The sequence below is a fragment of the Lithobates pipiens genome, unplaced genomic scaffold (assembly GCF_037356315.1).
Source record: "Lithobates pipiens isolate NorthernLeopardFrog02 unplaced genomic scaffold, aLitPip1_a1.2 Scaffold_3, whole genome shotgun sequence".
Classification (NCBI taxonomy): Eukaryota; Metazoa; Chordata; class Amphibia; order Anura; family Ranidae; genus Lithobates; species Lithobates pipiens.
The window spans coordinates 32,434,471-32,449,404 of record NW_027507790.1 but is presented as its reverse complement, the minus strand read 5'-3'; the positions used below and the strand labels follow the sequence as shown (position 1 = coordinate 32,449,404).

Sequence of the window (14,934 nt, the reverse complement as noted above, 5' to 3'; positions counted from 1 at the left end):
CTGTCTGTGTTACCTCATTCCTCTATCGGCTTGAATCACATCTGACATGTTTTCCTGACACCAGGTGAAGAATGGTGACAGGGGAGGGCATGGTCTGTGATTGACAGCTTCTGCTCTATTCCTTTGTGCTGATTGGTGGGTGTGTCCCTTCCCTCCTGTCAGCTCTCAGAGCTCTCCTCACTGATGTAACTTCAACTCCCCGCCCCCTGCTTTTCAGAGCTGAGCGATCCTTTTTAAATTCATCACTTTGAATGGACGTAGAGCAGACGGCAGGTAAATGGGCACAACTTATGTAGGAGGATTTGTTTCATCTCTGTGCACCACCTGAGGCCAGTCACTTCACTGGGTTTATGTAAGGGTTTACAACCACTTTAACCGTTTTTCATTCAGGCCTATTCTTTATTACTGATGAGAAACATTCTCAGTATTATGCTAGAAACCAGATAGGCTTTTGGTACCAACTAACACCTTGGCATCCATGCAGGAATAATCATAAATCATTATTCTCTGTTTATTTGCAGGGCTGGTTGTTTACTTTGGTTATGGCATCTGGCACAGTAAAGAGAACTTGCGAGGACCGAAGAACCATGGGGTCACGGCACGTTATGTGGTGTTTCCAAACAGCAGCCTTGAAGAAACAGTGCAGCAGGTCCAGCCAAACGTTCAGGACACCATGGGAAGGGCAGAGGTCATAGATGATGAAATCCAGAAGAGATGATACCTAAAAGGTCTATTCTGACCCAACATGCTAGGAAACCCTTATGTTGTACACTCTCCTTCCCTGGAAGGAATTTACCATTTGCACTGAAAATCACATTAAACAAGTCTTGTATACTTGTACAAGAAAGCACAGAGAACATAATCAAGAGATATGTTTCTTCTACAGTTTGTAACTTTTGGTATGTAAAAGAAGCCTCACAAGCTAGATCTAACTGCACAAGGATAATGGTTTGGTCATATACAATTACATGGGTGATGTGTCCCATATATGTCTCTATATTGGGAAGACAGACCTGAGCCCCACAACTGTCTTTATTTTGGAAAGACAGTTCGCTGTCCCATAACCTTCTCTATATTTGAAAGACAGTCCTAAGCTTTTGGTACCTTAAGGCTTGGCTAATCTGGACCTCAAAATCCAGATATCTGACCTACTGGTGTTATGGGGAAGTATTATGTAGATTTGGTATGTTTTAATGAATTGTAGTTTTTGGTCCTGCCAGAACAATTGCTTGTTTTGGGCCTAGTCAGGGTTTTGAAAAAAAATAAAAATATGGAAAGGACATTCTTTATTATTATTTATACATAAGTTATGTACACCACTAGGTTATGTAATTAAGAAAAATAAAAAACACAAAGTACAGTAACCCATTGTCACTAATTGGCAAATACCTGTATAATTTCAACTAATGAAGGTTAAGGTACAACCGGTTCTGTACTTCACATATTTTGTCAGTAACAAGAAAAGCTTGCACATAAGTAACCAACCACACGAGCTATGTGAGTAAATCACTCTCTATGGACTATGGCAAAATTACCTTGATGTAGTAAGCTATGTGTACTTGCTGTCTGAAATCTGCTTGGAATCGTCAACACTTCCATTTGCTCATTAGGTTTTATTGCGGCATCAAGGAAGATCCTGCTATACATCCACAAAGACCATTTCGATTTGTGCTTATTTTGTAAAAAAATAAGCACCGGAGAAGTGTTGGCTGGAGTCTGCTGCTGGGATAATCCCCTAATAAGCCTTGGAAGTATTGTGTGCTGTGGTTTATTCAGTTCATCTCTGCTGAATTCTACAGATGTTGTTTTGGCTTGTGTGCCTTTCAGGATACAACCGTTGGCCTTGGATCGGTTGTATCTTTGAATGTTGTCTCTTGCTGTCTCTAAAGTAGCTATTGGATTTTGTGAGGTTGGCATTTTTTTTTTTTTTTTTTTTTTTTTTTTTTTTTTTTCCTTTATCCACATGAGCATGGGACAGGCCGTAGCAACCTTGATTCAAAACTGAACTTTACTCATAACCACTTAAATGGTTAATAAAAAAAAAAAAAAAAAAAAAAAAAAAGAATGTTCTTTAGCAAGGAGCATACATTCCTGATTAACATTAATGCTACCAAAGTGATGTAAATTGCCTCCAGCATTGCTCCTGTTTCTTCTTGCTGGAGGCCACCATTTTGCTGAAGCCCAGCGCTCCTGAACAACAGTAAATCATTAAGAAGAACTAAACCCATCGATTTTTTTTTTTTTTTTTTTTTTTTTTTTTTTAATGGTTTCAAAAAAGTTACATTCCTAGAATGCTGGGATTGATAACTGTCACATTTGCTTGTGTCCTCAAACTGTCAAACCATCAAATGGGTGGTGTCATAGCTGATCACATGTGTACCACTATGGCAGTTGAAGATCAAACAGAAGTAGCTTCATTGGCAGTAAAGGATCCACTTTTACAAGGGATTATTGACGTTAATCTGTCGAATAAACCAAGCCAGAAATTGGACAGTTATAGTCGACAATGAAAAAATGTGAGCATGAAAAGCCCACAGAGCCAATGTACTGAGCCATTATAGTATAAAATTTAGATGATTTAAGTTGGCATATCAATGTTGGCAACATCCGAAATTAAACAATGGTTCTAATGTTACAAATGCATAGACTTAGAAGTGTAATGTTTAAGGCTTGTTTCAGTACCAAAAGTAAAGCTTGTACATATCGTAACCATCTAAGCCATGCCTACGCTTGGGGGCCGGGCCTTCAAACCAAGGAGAAAGAGAGCAGGAGCTAGAGGAATGAGAAAAGGAGCGCCAGGGAATCGCAATGCAAGGTTGATAGAGTGACGAAAGAACTCTAGCCAACCAAGCCGGCTGAACATGGGCGATCCAGGGTTGCCACACCCAGAGAAATTTCCCATGAGTGTCTGACAATATGGCTGTTTGCTTTTCATTGACTATAATGTCATTCATTCAGCTTTTGGCCACCTCAAAACTCAGAATTGGGGTTTTCCAAGCCCTTGCTATCCTCCAATTAATTGCAGTAAAAAGGTGTACCGTAATGGTAATTGTCTCTCTCTAAAGTATTTCTTCAATCGGTTTGCAGAGAAGGGTTTCATATGGGTTTCGTTTGAGGTTGATATGAAGCAAAGTGCAAAGTAGGGCATAAACCCTGACCCAAAGTCTGCACACCTTCGGGCAAGACCACCAGATATGTGTCATTGTTCCAACCTGTGAGCATCCTTTTAACAATTAGGCGGGAAGGCAGGGATAAAATGTGTAAGCCTAGCCAGCGTGTAATACCATCTATACAAAATCTTGTAGGCATTGTCCAAGATAGGGTTTATTCCACTTTAAGGCTGCCAGCAGATTGGCCTCTACAAATTCGGCAGTGCCCAAAAATGGAAAGCAACTGAGCATGTGCAGAACATGGCAAGACTGACTTATTACTTGATTTAAAACAGCATAGCAGTAGCTATACTTGCAAAAGGGGCCAGCCTGAAGTGATCTAGCAGTAAAAGTAATTACCCAGTGGCACACAAATAATGTGTAAAAGATCACTGCTGTGACCTTTCTATTATAGGCTCAATTATAGAATTCTATAATGGTTTTCATTTCCAAACACAATTTTATAGTGAGATGTAGAATATTGTGTAAGTAAAATCTGAGCATGACCTCAGCATGTACATAAATTACATTCTGTAGACAATTCTGATATCATTTGGTGGACGGTTAACTTCATTGTGGCTAAAAGTGTTATGTCAACTGTTCTGCAAAGTCACCAGCATTCCAAACAAATGGCTTTTTCATGTGTTTATTGTGAAGATCACATCACATGAGGCATAAGAAACCAGCATTTTTGAGCCTGGCGGGGGTCCTTTTCTCAAGGCAACATCGAGATCCTGTGAGACAACCAAAGCGTCTGTTGCTCATGTCTTATGTGATGCTGCCCTTACAATAAACATGTAAAATGTATTTATTTTGAGTATTGGTGACAATGCATCCGGTTTTGGCACGGTACTCTCTGGGGCATTCACTGCCAGCACCCATCATTACAAGGTTCAGTACTGTGAGGATAGCAGCTTCTCTTTTGGTCTTTAGTTGTCAACTGTTCTGTCATTTAACAAATGGTGCACAGTGATCATTTTTATACTTGAAATTCTACTATATTCAGCAAAATGCTCAATATATTTATGTGTAAGACTTTAATGGTGACAAGGACATTGGAATTCTGCCTTTGTACAGCTAGGATATGTGTAATTGTTCTTTGTTGGGTTTAGAGGTCCACATGTTCCAGACCACAAGTTGTACTTCTCATTATAGCAGAATATATGGGTATTGTGCTGAGTAAATATTACCATATCGTAAATGAAATACTGTAGAAATTCTCTTTTGGAAATGTAAGACCTTGTGTGATTTATTTTTTATTTTTATATTTTTTTGGGGTTCATACCATTGCCCCATCAGAAAGTTGACATTACCAAACCTAAAAGTACTGAAGAACAGAAAATTGTTCAGAGAAAGACAGACAGGTTTTGAACATTTCCCGTTTTAAAGAACATGGTAAAACTATTCCCTCCAAGAAAATGTATAGTTCCAGTGAGAGATGTTTGTAATGGTCATTAGTATGTTAAATGATGTAGCAAATATTTGACTGGCATATTTACTCATGACTATTTTGACTAGGTGCAGTATAGATTCCTGCATATGTACCTGCCTTGTCTAAACCACAGAAAGGATTGGATTATACTCCTGTACGTAAATACCCGGTGATCTTGCTAGTGCCTAAGAATTTCAGTAAGGTGACCATGCTGATTGAAATCACTGCAGTGTTGTCACAGGAAGGAACCCTTCTCAGTGCAGTCAGTGCTGGCTTTGCCTTGATCCACCTGCAGGCATTGTAACTGACCACACAACTTCACCTGAGGAGAGGTGTGGGCATGGCTGCAAATCGGCATAGTGGGATGCTCTGGATTGAACACAAGCATGGTGTTCCGATAACTTGACCCCATTTACTAAGCGAAGTAAACTTTCACTTTCCAAAGAAAGGCCTTTACAAATGGACACGTCGAGATGGATTTACTAAAGGGAGTAAAGAAAGGGGGATGAAGAATTTGCCATTTCTGTGTCTATATCACTGTTTTTTTCTTTGGTCAAAGCTCATCCATATGCTGCTGTTACATGCCATAGACTCAAAGCTTGCTATGCACATATAACGGAAAATTGTTATCAAATACTTAACGTAATTTTCCTTTCCTGGCCCAGCGTCATGCCATCACTGCGGGTCAACTCCGCCCCCTTGACCCGTAATAGGACCTTCCTGATTTGTAGTAGAAAAAGCAGGCAGTATCTGGTGGACCAGGGAGGGCATGTGCTGGCATGACGCCGAGCCAGAAAAGGAAAACTATGGTAAGTATTTGTAAGGATTAGCACTGTCACCAGGTACTGCCTGCCTATTGTACTACTATCCAAGAAGGTCCTATTCTAGCAGTGAATTCTGTCAATTTAATCAGCAACCAGGAAAATTTGTACAGTATATGGCAGCTGTAGACAGTATACTTGTTTTAAGCAGTCAAGGAATGTTGGCACACTTTTCATACACGCTCCTATACACTGATCAGCCATAACTTTGACTACCCATCTAATTCTAATTATGAATTGGTCCCCCTTTTGCCTTCAAAACAGCTTTGTCCCATTTGAGGCATGGTTGCCACTAGACCTCTGATGGTATGTTGTGGTATCTGGCTCCAAGCTGTCAGTAGTAGATCCTTCTCCTCCCCCCCCCCCCCCCTTTTTAACAATTCAATCCGCTTTTATTGGTACATTCAATAACGTATACAGTAAGAACATTATCCAGAGCCATCTTTAATATTGATTGGACCCCGGGCAAAACTTTTCTTGGGGGGCGGCTCCCCCATGCAGTTTTGCTCTCCACCTGCTCTGAGACATACAATAAATAGCAGCTAGACTCAAAATCGGTTTACTGAATCAGATCAGGTAGCTATTGCGATTGGTTGCCAGAGGTTACAATGTATCATTACCACTCACTGGCTTGTTGCTAGAGGTTACACCACACATTACAGCTCACTGATTAGTTGTTAGAGGTAACCGCACATGATTTTTGCTTGTTGCTAGAGATTACTGTGAATATGACCTCAGGGGGGCATGATATACATATCAATGCTGCCGGCCGCTGCTATTTACGTATGCATGCTGCCGCTATTTACATATGAATGCCGGTAATTTACATGTAAATACAGGGTCTGCCAGTGAGTCATCTGTACACAACAATAGGCAGAGCTGGGCAGCATTAGTAGCATCACTTCACACTGAGATATCGGGACACAGCACAGGACTAAAACCTCAAGGGACAAGGGAATTTAAACGGATAGTTGGCAAGGATTAGGCAGCTGCTTTGAGCCCCACAACAATGACAGGGCCCAGGGCAGCTGCCCCTTTTGCCCTGCCTTAAACGGCCCTGACATTATCACAGTAAATGTCAATGAGGGTGACAATTACAGCATGAGGCATGGAGGAAGATCCCATATAGGGAGGAGATTGCAATTAGAAATAATAGGGGGTTTACAGTGCAGGGTAATACGACAAAAAAATATGTAAACATAGTACACATGGCACAGCAAATAATCATCCTTCTAATGGTTCCCACTCCACTGAGAGTGATATTAGGAGCTCAACAATTTTTATATATAAAAATAAAAAGTATATGGATGGGGCTTCATTATAGAGTCTCCGGGGCTTGTAACGACTTATCCCAAATTTTACCATATTTGGAAGGACAAACTCTATGTAGATAAAAATTGTTTTTTGTATTTTAAACCATTGTTTAATTCCATTAGCCACATTTTAAACTCAGGTGGGGTAGGCCTCATCCACTGTTTTGCTATGTGTTTTTTTTTTTTTTTTTTTTTTTTTTTCTAGCAGAGAAAAACATTTCATTTAGGAATATCTTGATGAATTTTTTAATGTCTGGTTCTGGGTATATGCCTAGTAGGCACGATTTGGGGTTTAATGTGATGGGGGATCCCATGGTGTCATGTAGGAATTGGACTAGACTACTTGTGCCCAAAAGCCCTGCATCTTGGGACAATCCCAGATCAGGTGGTAGAATGTGCCTGAAGCCTGGGTGCACATAGGACAGTTGGCTGTTTTGGTCCTGTCTGTACCTCGACACTCTAGTTGGGGTAAGGTATGCCCGATGGGTGATGTATATCTGTGTGCGGCGATCTGACAACTTGGGGAGTAGCGGATCCTTTTTAAGTTCTGTAAGTTGTGAGGTGGGGCCTCCATGGATCAGACTTGTTTTTCTAGTGCATCCCACAGATGCTTGATTGGTTTGAGGTCTGAAGAATTTGGATGCCAGGTAAACTGTCATTGTGTTCTTCAAACCATTCTTGAACCATTTTTGCAGTGTGGCAGGGTACATTATTCTGCTGAAATAGGCCACTGCCATCAAGGAATACCATTTCCACAAAAGGATGTACTTGGTCAGCTTCAGTGTTTAGGTAGGTGGCACATGTCAAAGTAATATCCACATGAATGGCAGAACCCAAGGTTTCCCAGCGGAACATTGCCAAAAGCATCACACTGCTTGCTGGTGGCATCTATTTTCCCGAGATAAGCGAAGCACATGCACCCGGCCCTCGATATGATGTTAAAGAAAACATTTTATCAGACCAGAGCACCTTCCATTTCTCTGTGGTCCAGTTGATATTCACATGCCTATTGTAGACACTTTTGGCTGTGGCCATGGATCAGCATGGGCACCCTGACCGGTCTGCAGCTATGTAGCCCAATACACAGCAAACTGCGATTTGTCCATTTTTCTTTCTTTTTTTTTTCTGCTTTCAACACATCAACTTCAAGAGGAAGTAAAGTCTTCTTCTTCTTCCTATAGTACGGCTTACCTGTAGGTACTGTAAATATCTCCTAAACTTGCCCTGTTTAGGAGATAGTTACTATATACGCTGCCGCTATCTGCACATGCGCACTGAAGGAACGGCCCATTTGTGAAGTTTTTTCAGAACCCGTGCTGTGACTGCCGGCACCCGTGGGAGCGACCTCATTGTGGCTCTGGCTTATCACAGCGCCAGAGCCAGCGAACCTGGAAGTAACTCCAGGAAAGATGTTGGCCGTGGGACCTGCAGTGCCACCCAAACTCCGGCCATCGTTCGAAGGTAAGCCTTTTTTGTCTTGCAGAGTTTCTTTTATTTTTGGGGAGGGAATTTTTTTTGTTTTGTTTTTTTTGGAGGTTTACAATTTCTTTCAGTGACAACGTTTGTTTGCTCCCTAATATATCACAGATGCCATTGTAAAGAGACCGTCTGTTATTCACTTAAAGATGAGTTCCCCTTAAAAATGTTAAGTCAGCAGCTACAAATACTGCAGCTGCTGACTTTTAATAATCGGACACTTGCCTGTCCCAGGGTCCAGCGATGCGGGGGAACGAAGCTTGGCGGAGCCAGCATTCTAACTGTGGCCACCCGGCTGTGGCTTCACAGCCGGGCACCCACTGCTCATGCGCGAGCTGCGCCGCATGTGCCGTGATTGGCCGCGCAGTCATCTGGGACCTGCCACGTGTCCCAGATGACTGACAGGAGGGAGGGGTCAGAGCTGAGCCCTTCCTGCGTAGAGGGGAAGTGATGTCACCAGCCCAGGCACTGAAGGAGGCAGACTACGAGGGACCCCCTAGCAACAGGCATTTAAAGGTGAGTTAAAAAAAAAAAATCCAAATGTGTGTTTTTGTTTTTTGTTTGTTTTTTGTTTTTTAGGAATTTTAATTAAAATATATATATATATAATTTTTTTTTTTTTTTGCAACACCACTTTAACCTGTCGAAGGTCATAAAGTTATGGCTGATCGGTGTGAATTTGTATCACGTAGTCACATAGTTAGTAAGGTTAAATAAAGACACCAGTCGATCCAGTTCAACCGGTGTGGGTGTGTGTGTTAATGTCAATATCCAAGTTAGTGTATATGCTATATTTGTTCAGCAAGATAATTTTTCTAACTGTGCAGTGGGACCAAAACTGTTGGACATGCAGATGTGTCGTCTTGAAGAAAAATCTTATTACACTTACTGCATGTGTACAAACTTCAAAGAACTGTAGGAATATCTGTTCACGTTCTCTGCCGTTTTGATATTTGATTGTGCATCTAATATTCAGCAACCAGTACTGTACTCAAAGCTTTTTTTTCTCTAGCTGGTATAGAAAGGACTGTGTATGCAATGACCTTGTGAACTGGTTTTATTCATGTGATTTTCAGCGTCACAATCTAATCATGCAGTTTTATTGTATTATCAGTGCTTATGGCAAAATGAGAGGGGGAAACCGCTTGTATTTTTGTATCAACTTGTTTCACATTCTTCTGGGGGAAAAAAAGTGCTTCTCCTTAAATCCTCTATTTGCTATAATTTTTTAAATTTTTTTTTTTCTTGTTTGGTTTTAATGTACAGTGATGTATTTATTTAAGAAAAAAAAAAATAGATAATAAATGTTTAGAGATGCAAAACTCAGTGTGTGTGTCTTTAAATAAATAAATGTTTACCTATTGTACATACAGTACACGTAAAAGGTTCTTTAGTAAATTTGGATTAAAGTGCTTGTAAACCTTGGTTATGAAATATGAAGAAAGCATATCCCTCTATGGCAGGGAAATGCAATTAGTGGACCTCCAGCTGTTGCAAAACTACAAGTCCCATCATGCCTTTGCCTCTGGGTGTCATGCTTGTGGCTGTCAGTCTTGCTATGCCTCATGGGACTTGTGGTTCTGCAACAGCTGGAGGTCCGCTAATTGCATATCCCTGCTCTATGGTGTGTACTTGTCTCAATTTAAAGCAGAACTTCACTCTCTCAATCAGCATTGAATATTTGTAATCCTCATGCTGCTAGCATTAGTAAATGGATATGATATACTTTCCTATTTACTTAGGGTCCTTTCATCAGTGCTGATCCGCCCCATGGATATCTGCTTGCACAGCGGGGATCGCCGGAGCGATCTCCACTGAGCAGGGAGATGACAGGTCCGTCTCTGCACACTGCGCAGGGACTGACCTGTCACAGTGCCGCTCTCCCCTATGGGAGAGTGGGTGATGACAGACCGCAGTGTCCATCGTCATCCGATCCGATGACGGATGGAAAAATAGCTTTTTCCTCCGTCACACTTTTTCGGATCGGAGCAGGTCGGATTTCAGCGGACATGTCATCACTGACATCCAACGCTCCATAGAGCTCTATGGAACATCCGTTCAGATCCGCCTGTCAGTTTTTCAGGCGGACCTGAACGGATCAGTAGTGTGAAAGGGGCCTTAAACTTTTTAAAGTTTAGTTACTTCCTGGTTTCCAGCACTAGGGAAATGATGTTGTACATCTCAGGAGGGGTTTGCTAAACTAAGCACACCCTCTTGTATGTATGCCTGAGCTAAGGGCAGATGGATTTAAAGTAAATGCTACATGCATCATCTGCCCTTACTTAAGATGGCCACAGCCAGAAATGCTAGCGGGTGGTTTTCAAAATGATTTCTCTGCAAAATAAAGCTTGGATGGATGGTTGAGTTTGCGCTGAATAACAAAAATGAATAAACAGCGTTTTTTCGTTTCGTGGTTCTCAGATGTGTAATTCCGCTTTTTAAGAGCCCCTATCAGATCTCAGAGCTCTCCACACTGAGCTCTGCAGAATGTCACTTCAACTCTCTGCCACTCTCTTCCCCCCCCCCCCCAACATGTAGAGAAGACTGCAGATAAACAGGTACAAGTTATGTGGGAAGTTTTGTTTTATCTCCATGTATCACCTGAGGCCAGTCACTTCACTGGGTATATGTAAAGGTGCACAGACACATTTAAAGCTGACTTTGCACTTCCTCTGCTTTTAGACTGCATTCACACCTGAGCGTAGCGTTTTCAAGCGTTTTTTGCGGCGTTTTTTACCACGATTTGCAGCGTTTTTTACCGCGATTCGTGGCGTTTTTTACCACGATTTGCCGCGAATTTGTGCAAGGCAAAAGGTCACCAATGTTAAAAGAAGAAAAAAGCCCAAATCAGCCCGATTCGCACAAAAAAAAAAGGGTCGGGAACTTGTTTGAGCTTCAGGCGACGTGAACCATCTACATTGAGAATAATGGATTTTTTCCCCTCCAGCGTTTTGTAGCTTCAGGCGTCAAGCTACAAAACGCTCAGGTGTGAATGGGGTCTAAGTCCTCATGCACATGTAAGTTTACTACGTCCAGTGTGCTGGAGTGTGAAATCCCCGGTGCTTTCAGGAGCCTGGGAAGCTGCTTTTGACATGTACAGCCACTAATACAAGTAGATGGCTGTATGCAGGTGTGCTCGGGTAAATGCTGATGTGTTGGCGGTTAACTGCACATGTGCGTACAGCATAGGCGTGGGCACAGGGTGTGCCGGATGTATCTAGGCATGCCCTAATCACCCCATGCTCATTAGTATTATCGCTCTGTTTAGCAGTAGGAACATGGGAAAGATCTCCCTCTTACCGGCGCTGCCATAAGAGAAGTGTTTTTATGCTCTTCTTTCACTGTGGCGGCAGGGAGATCAATGTGTCGGTGTCTAATATATGTAGACACACGCATGCATGTGTGTTTGAGCTTTGGGGTGCACACCCTAATGCAATAGGGTCCCTTCCCAAAGGCAGAAGCCATCAGCGCTTTGCTGAGCATGGTTGTGTGTATATAGCCATTCGCTTGTATTAGTAGCGGTATGCGGCATGTGTAGTTCCCGGGTGACTGAACGTGTCGGGGGATCAGTGTAAAAGTTTAAATGCCTGGGGGGCTAGATAATGTACTTTCCTTTCCTCCAGCTTCCGTGTGCAAGGGGTAATGTCATTCTTCTGCCAAGGAGATTGCAGAGAATGGTGAGCACTTCATATTTTGTGAGAAGTAGCTGCAAGACACGGCTGGGTGCATCTCCGCCATGACATTTGGACTACTGTGCATTTTACAGTTCACGCTAGGAAGACGATGGGGGTTATTTACGAAAGGCAAATCCACTTGGAAGTGCAGTTGCTCTCAATCTAAGGGGTAGATCTGAAATGAGGGGAAGCTCTGCTGATTTCATCATCCAATCATGTGCAAGCTAAAATGCTGTTTTTTTTATTTTCCTTGCATGTCCCCCTCAGATCTACAGCGATTTTACTTCCAAGTGCACTTGCAGTGCAAAGTGGATTTTCCTTTAGTAAATAACCCCCAATGTCACCTTAGCCTACACACTGTTAGTATACTTACCTTTCCTCTGGATTCTTTTGCCACCTTCCCATCTTTTTTTTATGATTTTATGCTACTCTTAAGCAAGGAGGAAAAAAAGTGCACAGTGCATTATAGCTGGAAGATCCGCCTGCGTATTAAAAAAACAAAACGATGCATATATGTTTAGACCTGTCAAAATAAAACATGCAGTTTTCAATGGAATACTCGCCTTCTCCCTGGTGCTGTCCACTGCAGACACTTCTGTTCCTCCTCTTGCTATCGCTCAGTATCATTCAGCCCACTTTCTGTGAGCCCAGGCCATCATGGACACATCCTTGGGGATGCATCATAATACAGCCTTGGCTTAAAGACTGCTGAATAGACCATCACTAAGCCATCCCAGTGTCTCATTTCTGCACAGAGAATCACCCAACAGTACAGAAGAGGAGAAATTACACTTTATCATGTAGCCAGCTGGAAGAAACCTGGTTTTAGGAAAAACATGATGGAATTTTATGTATGAAATGTTGAATACAAATATTTAGCGTTCTTAATTTTCAGGTGGCACGTTAGGCTCCACATGCGTTTTGCGGGAGTTTTCTTATCTGCTTTGATTAAATTATTGACAGACACAATGGAATAAGTCAGAGCAGCGACTCCACTCCCTTCCTGCCTGGGCTCGATATAACATTTTAATTAGAGACAGACTGAAAGTAATCAGTGATCCTGCTATGCTCTTCAAAAAAAATCCATTGTCTATTGGTACCCCTTTAGGAAATGTTTGTAAAAAAAAACAAAAAAAAACGAATTGCACATTAGGTTGCCTATATTTAAAAAAAAAAAAATCTGCAGCCTTTTACAGTGTACATAGACTATTCACATAAGTCCTCGTTTTAAAAAATATTTGCACACGCTATAGGGCCAATTTAGGTAGAAAGCAATAACTGTACTGTATTTGCACTAGGGGCAAATGTCTATACACCTGAAATCTCTGAGCAGATAGTGTACTTGGTGTGAAATGAGCTTCAGCTCTATAAAACAAGAGTATCAATCGCCTAAACTGGCCATAGATGGGCAGGAACAGGCCAACCTGCTGGTTGAATGGGAAAAAAAACTCATCTGTGGCCTGCACTGTATAGCATGGATGGATAACTGTTTTTTTTTTTTTTTTTTTTTTTTTTTTTTTTTTTTCAGCCTGCAGGTGTATGCAATCTATGGCCAACTTTAATTATTTCAGGTACTTGTATAGCGCTGTCAATTTACACAGTGCTTTACATATACATTGTACATTCACATCGGTCCCTACCCTCAAGGATTATTTATTTATTTTTTTTACTATTTTTTATTTCTAATTTAGTGGTAGCACTCGTTTTTTGGCTTTTCCATAAACCTTCTTTCTGTATCTACCCTCAAGGAGCTTACACTCTAAGATCCGTAACTCACATTCATACATACACATACTAGGGACAATTTAGACCGGATCCAATTAACCTACCAGCATGGAGTGTGGGTGGAAACTGTAGTCCCTGGAGGAAACCCACACAGGTGAAGGGAGAACATGCAAACTAGTAGTGTCGTGGTTGGGATTTTATATAACAATTTTTTTCGTCTGCGGATGATTAAACCTCACATTGTGCCTACGTATTTTGTCAGCCACACCACTGGCTGTCAAAATAGTGGGTCAGGGGTTACGTTTGAATGGATGCAGCTACTTTTTGGACAATAATTTTCCAGCTGGCTCCTTCAAATTTTTTCCCCATTGACCCTAATGAGTTGGTTTTATTAAGGATCCCCCAAGACCCCTGGTTAAAAAGGTTGATAAAGGCTGCCAAAGATAATCAGTCAGGAATGCAAAATGCACTAACCCACAACTTTCAATAATTCATTGTCCACTGATCAGTCTTCAGTAGAGGAAAGTCGGGTTGTCGGTGTTTAACCTCCCTGGCGGTGATCCCGAGTCTGGCTCGGGTTGGTATTTTACGATCATAAGCGGTAACCCCGAGCGGATCGCATCGCTATATATAGGGAGAGTTACTTACCTTGTCCCCTGGATCCAGCGGACATTTTATATAACAATTTTTTTCGTCTGCGGATGATTAAACCTCACATTGTGCCTACGTATTTTGTCAGCCACACCACTGGATGTCTGCTAGACTCTGGTTTGAACAGATTTAAGAGAGTTATTCCTAAGAACTACAGGACTACAAAATAAAAGGCCAAATTTCCATGCAAAATGATTGTACCGCTTTCAGCACCTAAAACCAGAACTAATCATACCGCCAGGGAGGTTAATGCACTTCTCACTTCAAGTTTGCTCTTTGCAATGTCTTACTAAAGACATCTACTTATTACATTACTATTATAGTATAAAATACTGATCAGCAGGAAACCAACACCCAGTCATATCTCAGACCACAGGAAATCTTAAGTGAATGCTGCATACTAGTTTAGGTCTTTAACCATATCAAGCTATGTAGAAAATAGCCTCTGACCAGCAGAGGTCTCACATTGCCTAGATCAGGGGTGCATGCTTCCATGGGAACGTGTGATAGAAATTCATAGAGTTTTTTTTTTTTTTTTTTGCACAGATAATCTGCCGCTCTGGCCAGTGCATATATATTCAATAAAATGGGGAATATTTTGAGATTTCTTAAAGTTCCAGCATGTGTAAATCAAGAACTGAAGTCTTCAAATGTACCCATGGCTTTACTACAAAGGCCCGTACACATGATACG

The 14,934-nt window shown here is 41.5% G+C and overlaps 1 protein-coding gene across 1 annotated transcript in view; it reads left to right on the top strand.

Annotated features, from left to right (window-relative positions):
* SLC7A4 (solute carrier family 7 member 4) overlaps positions 1-1,280 on the top strand; it is a 42,030-nt gene extending 40,750 nt beyond the window's left edge. Inside the window, exon 5 of the mRNA XM_077461422.1 lies at positions 522-1,280. Within this exon, the coding sequence (XP_077317548.1) occupies positions 522-718 (197 nt within the window). The 3' untranslated portion in view covers positions 719-1,280. The remainder of the gene's footprint in view (positions 1-521) is intronic.
* Positions 1,281-14,934: the final 13,654 nt, after the last annotated feature.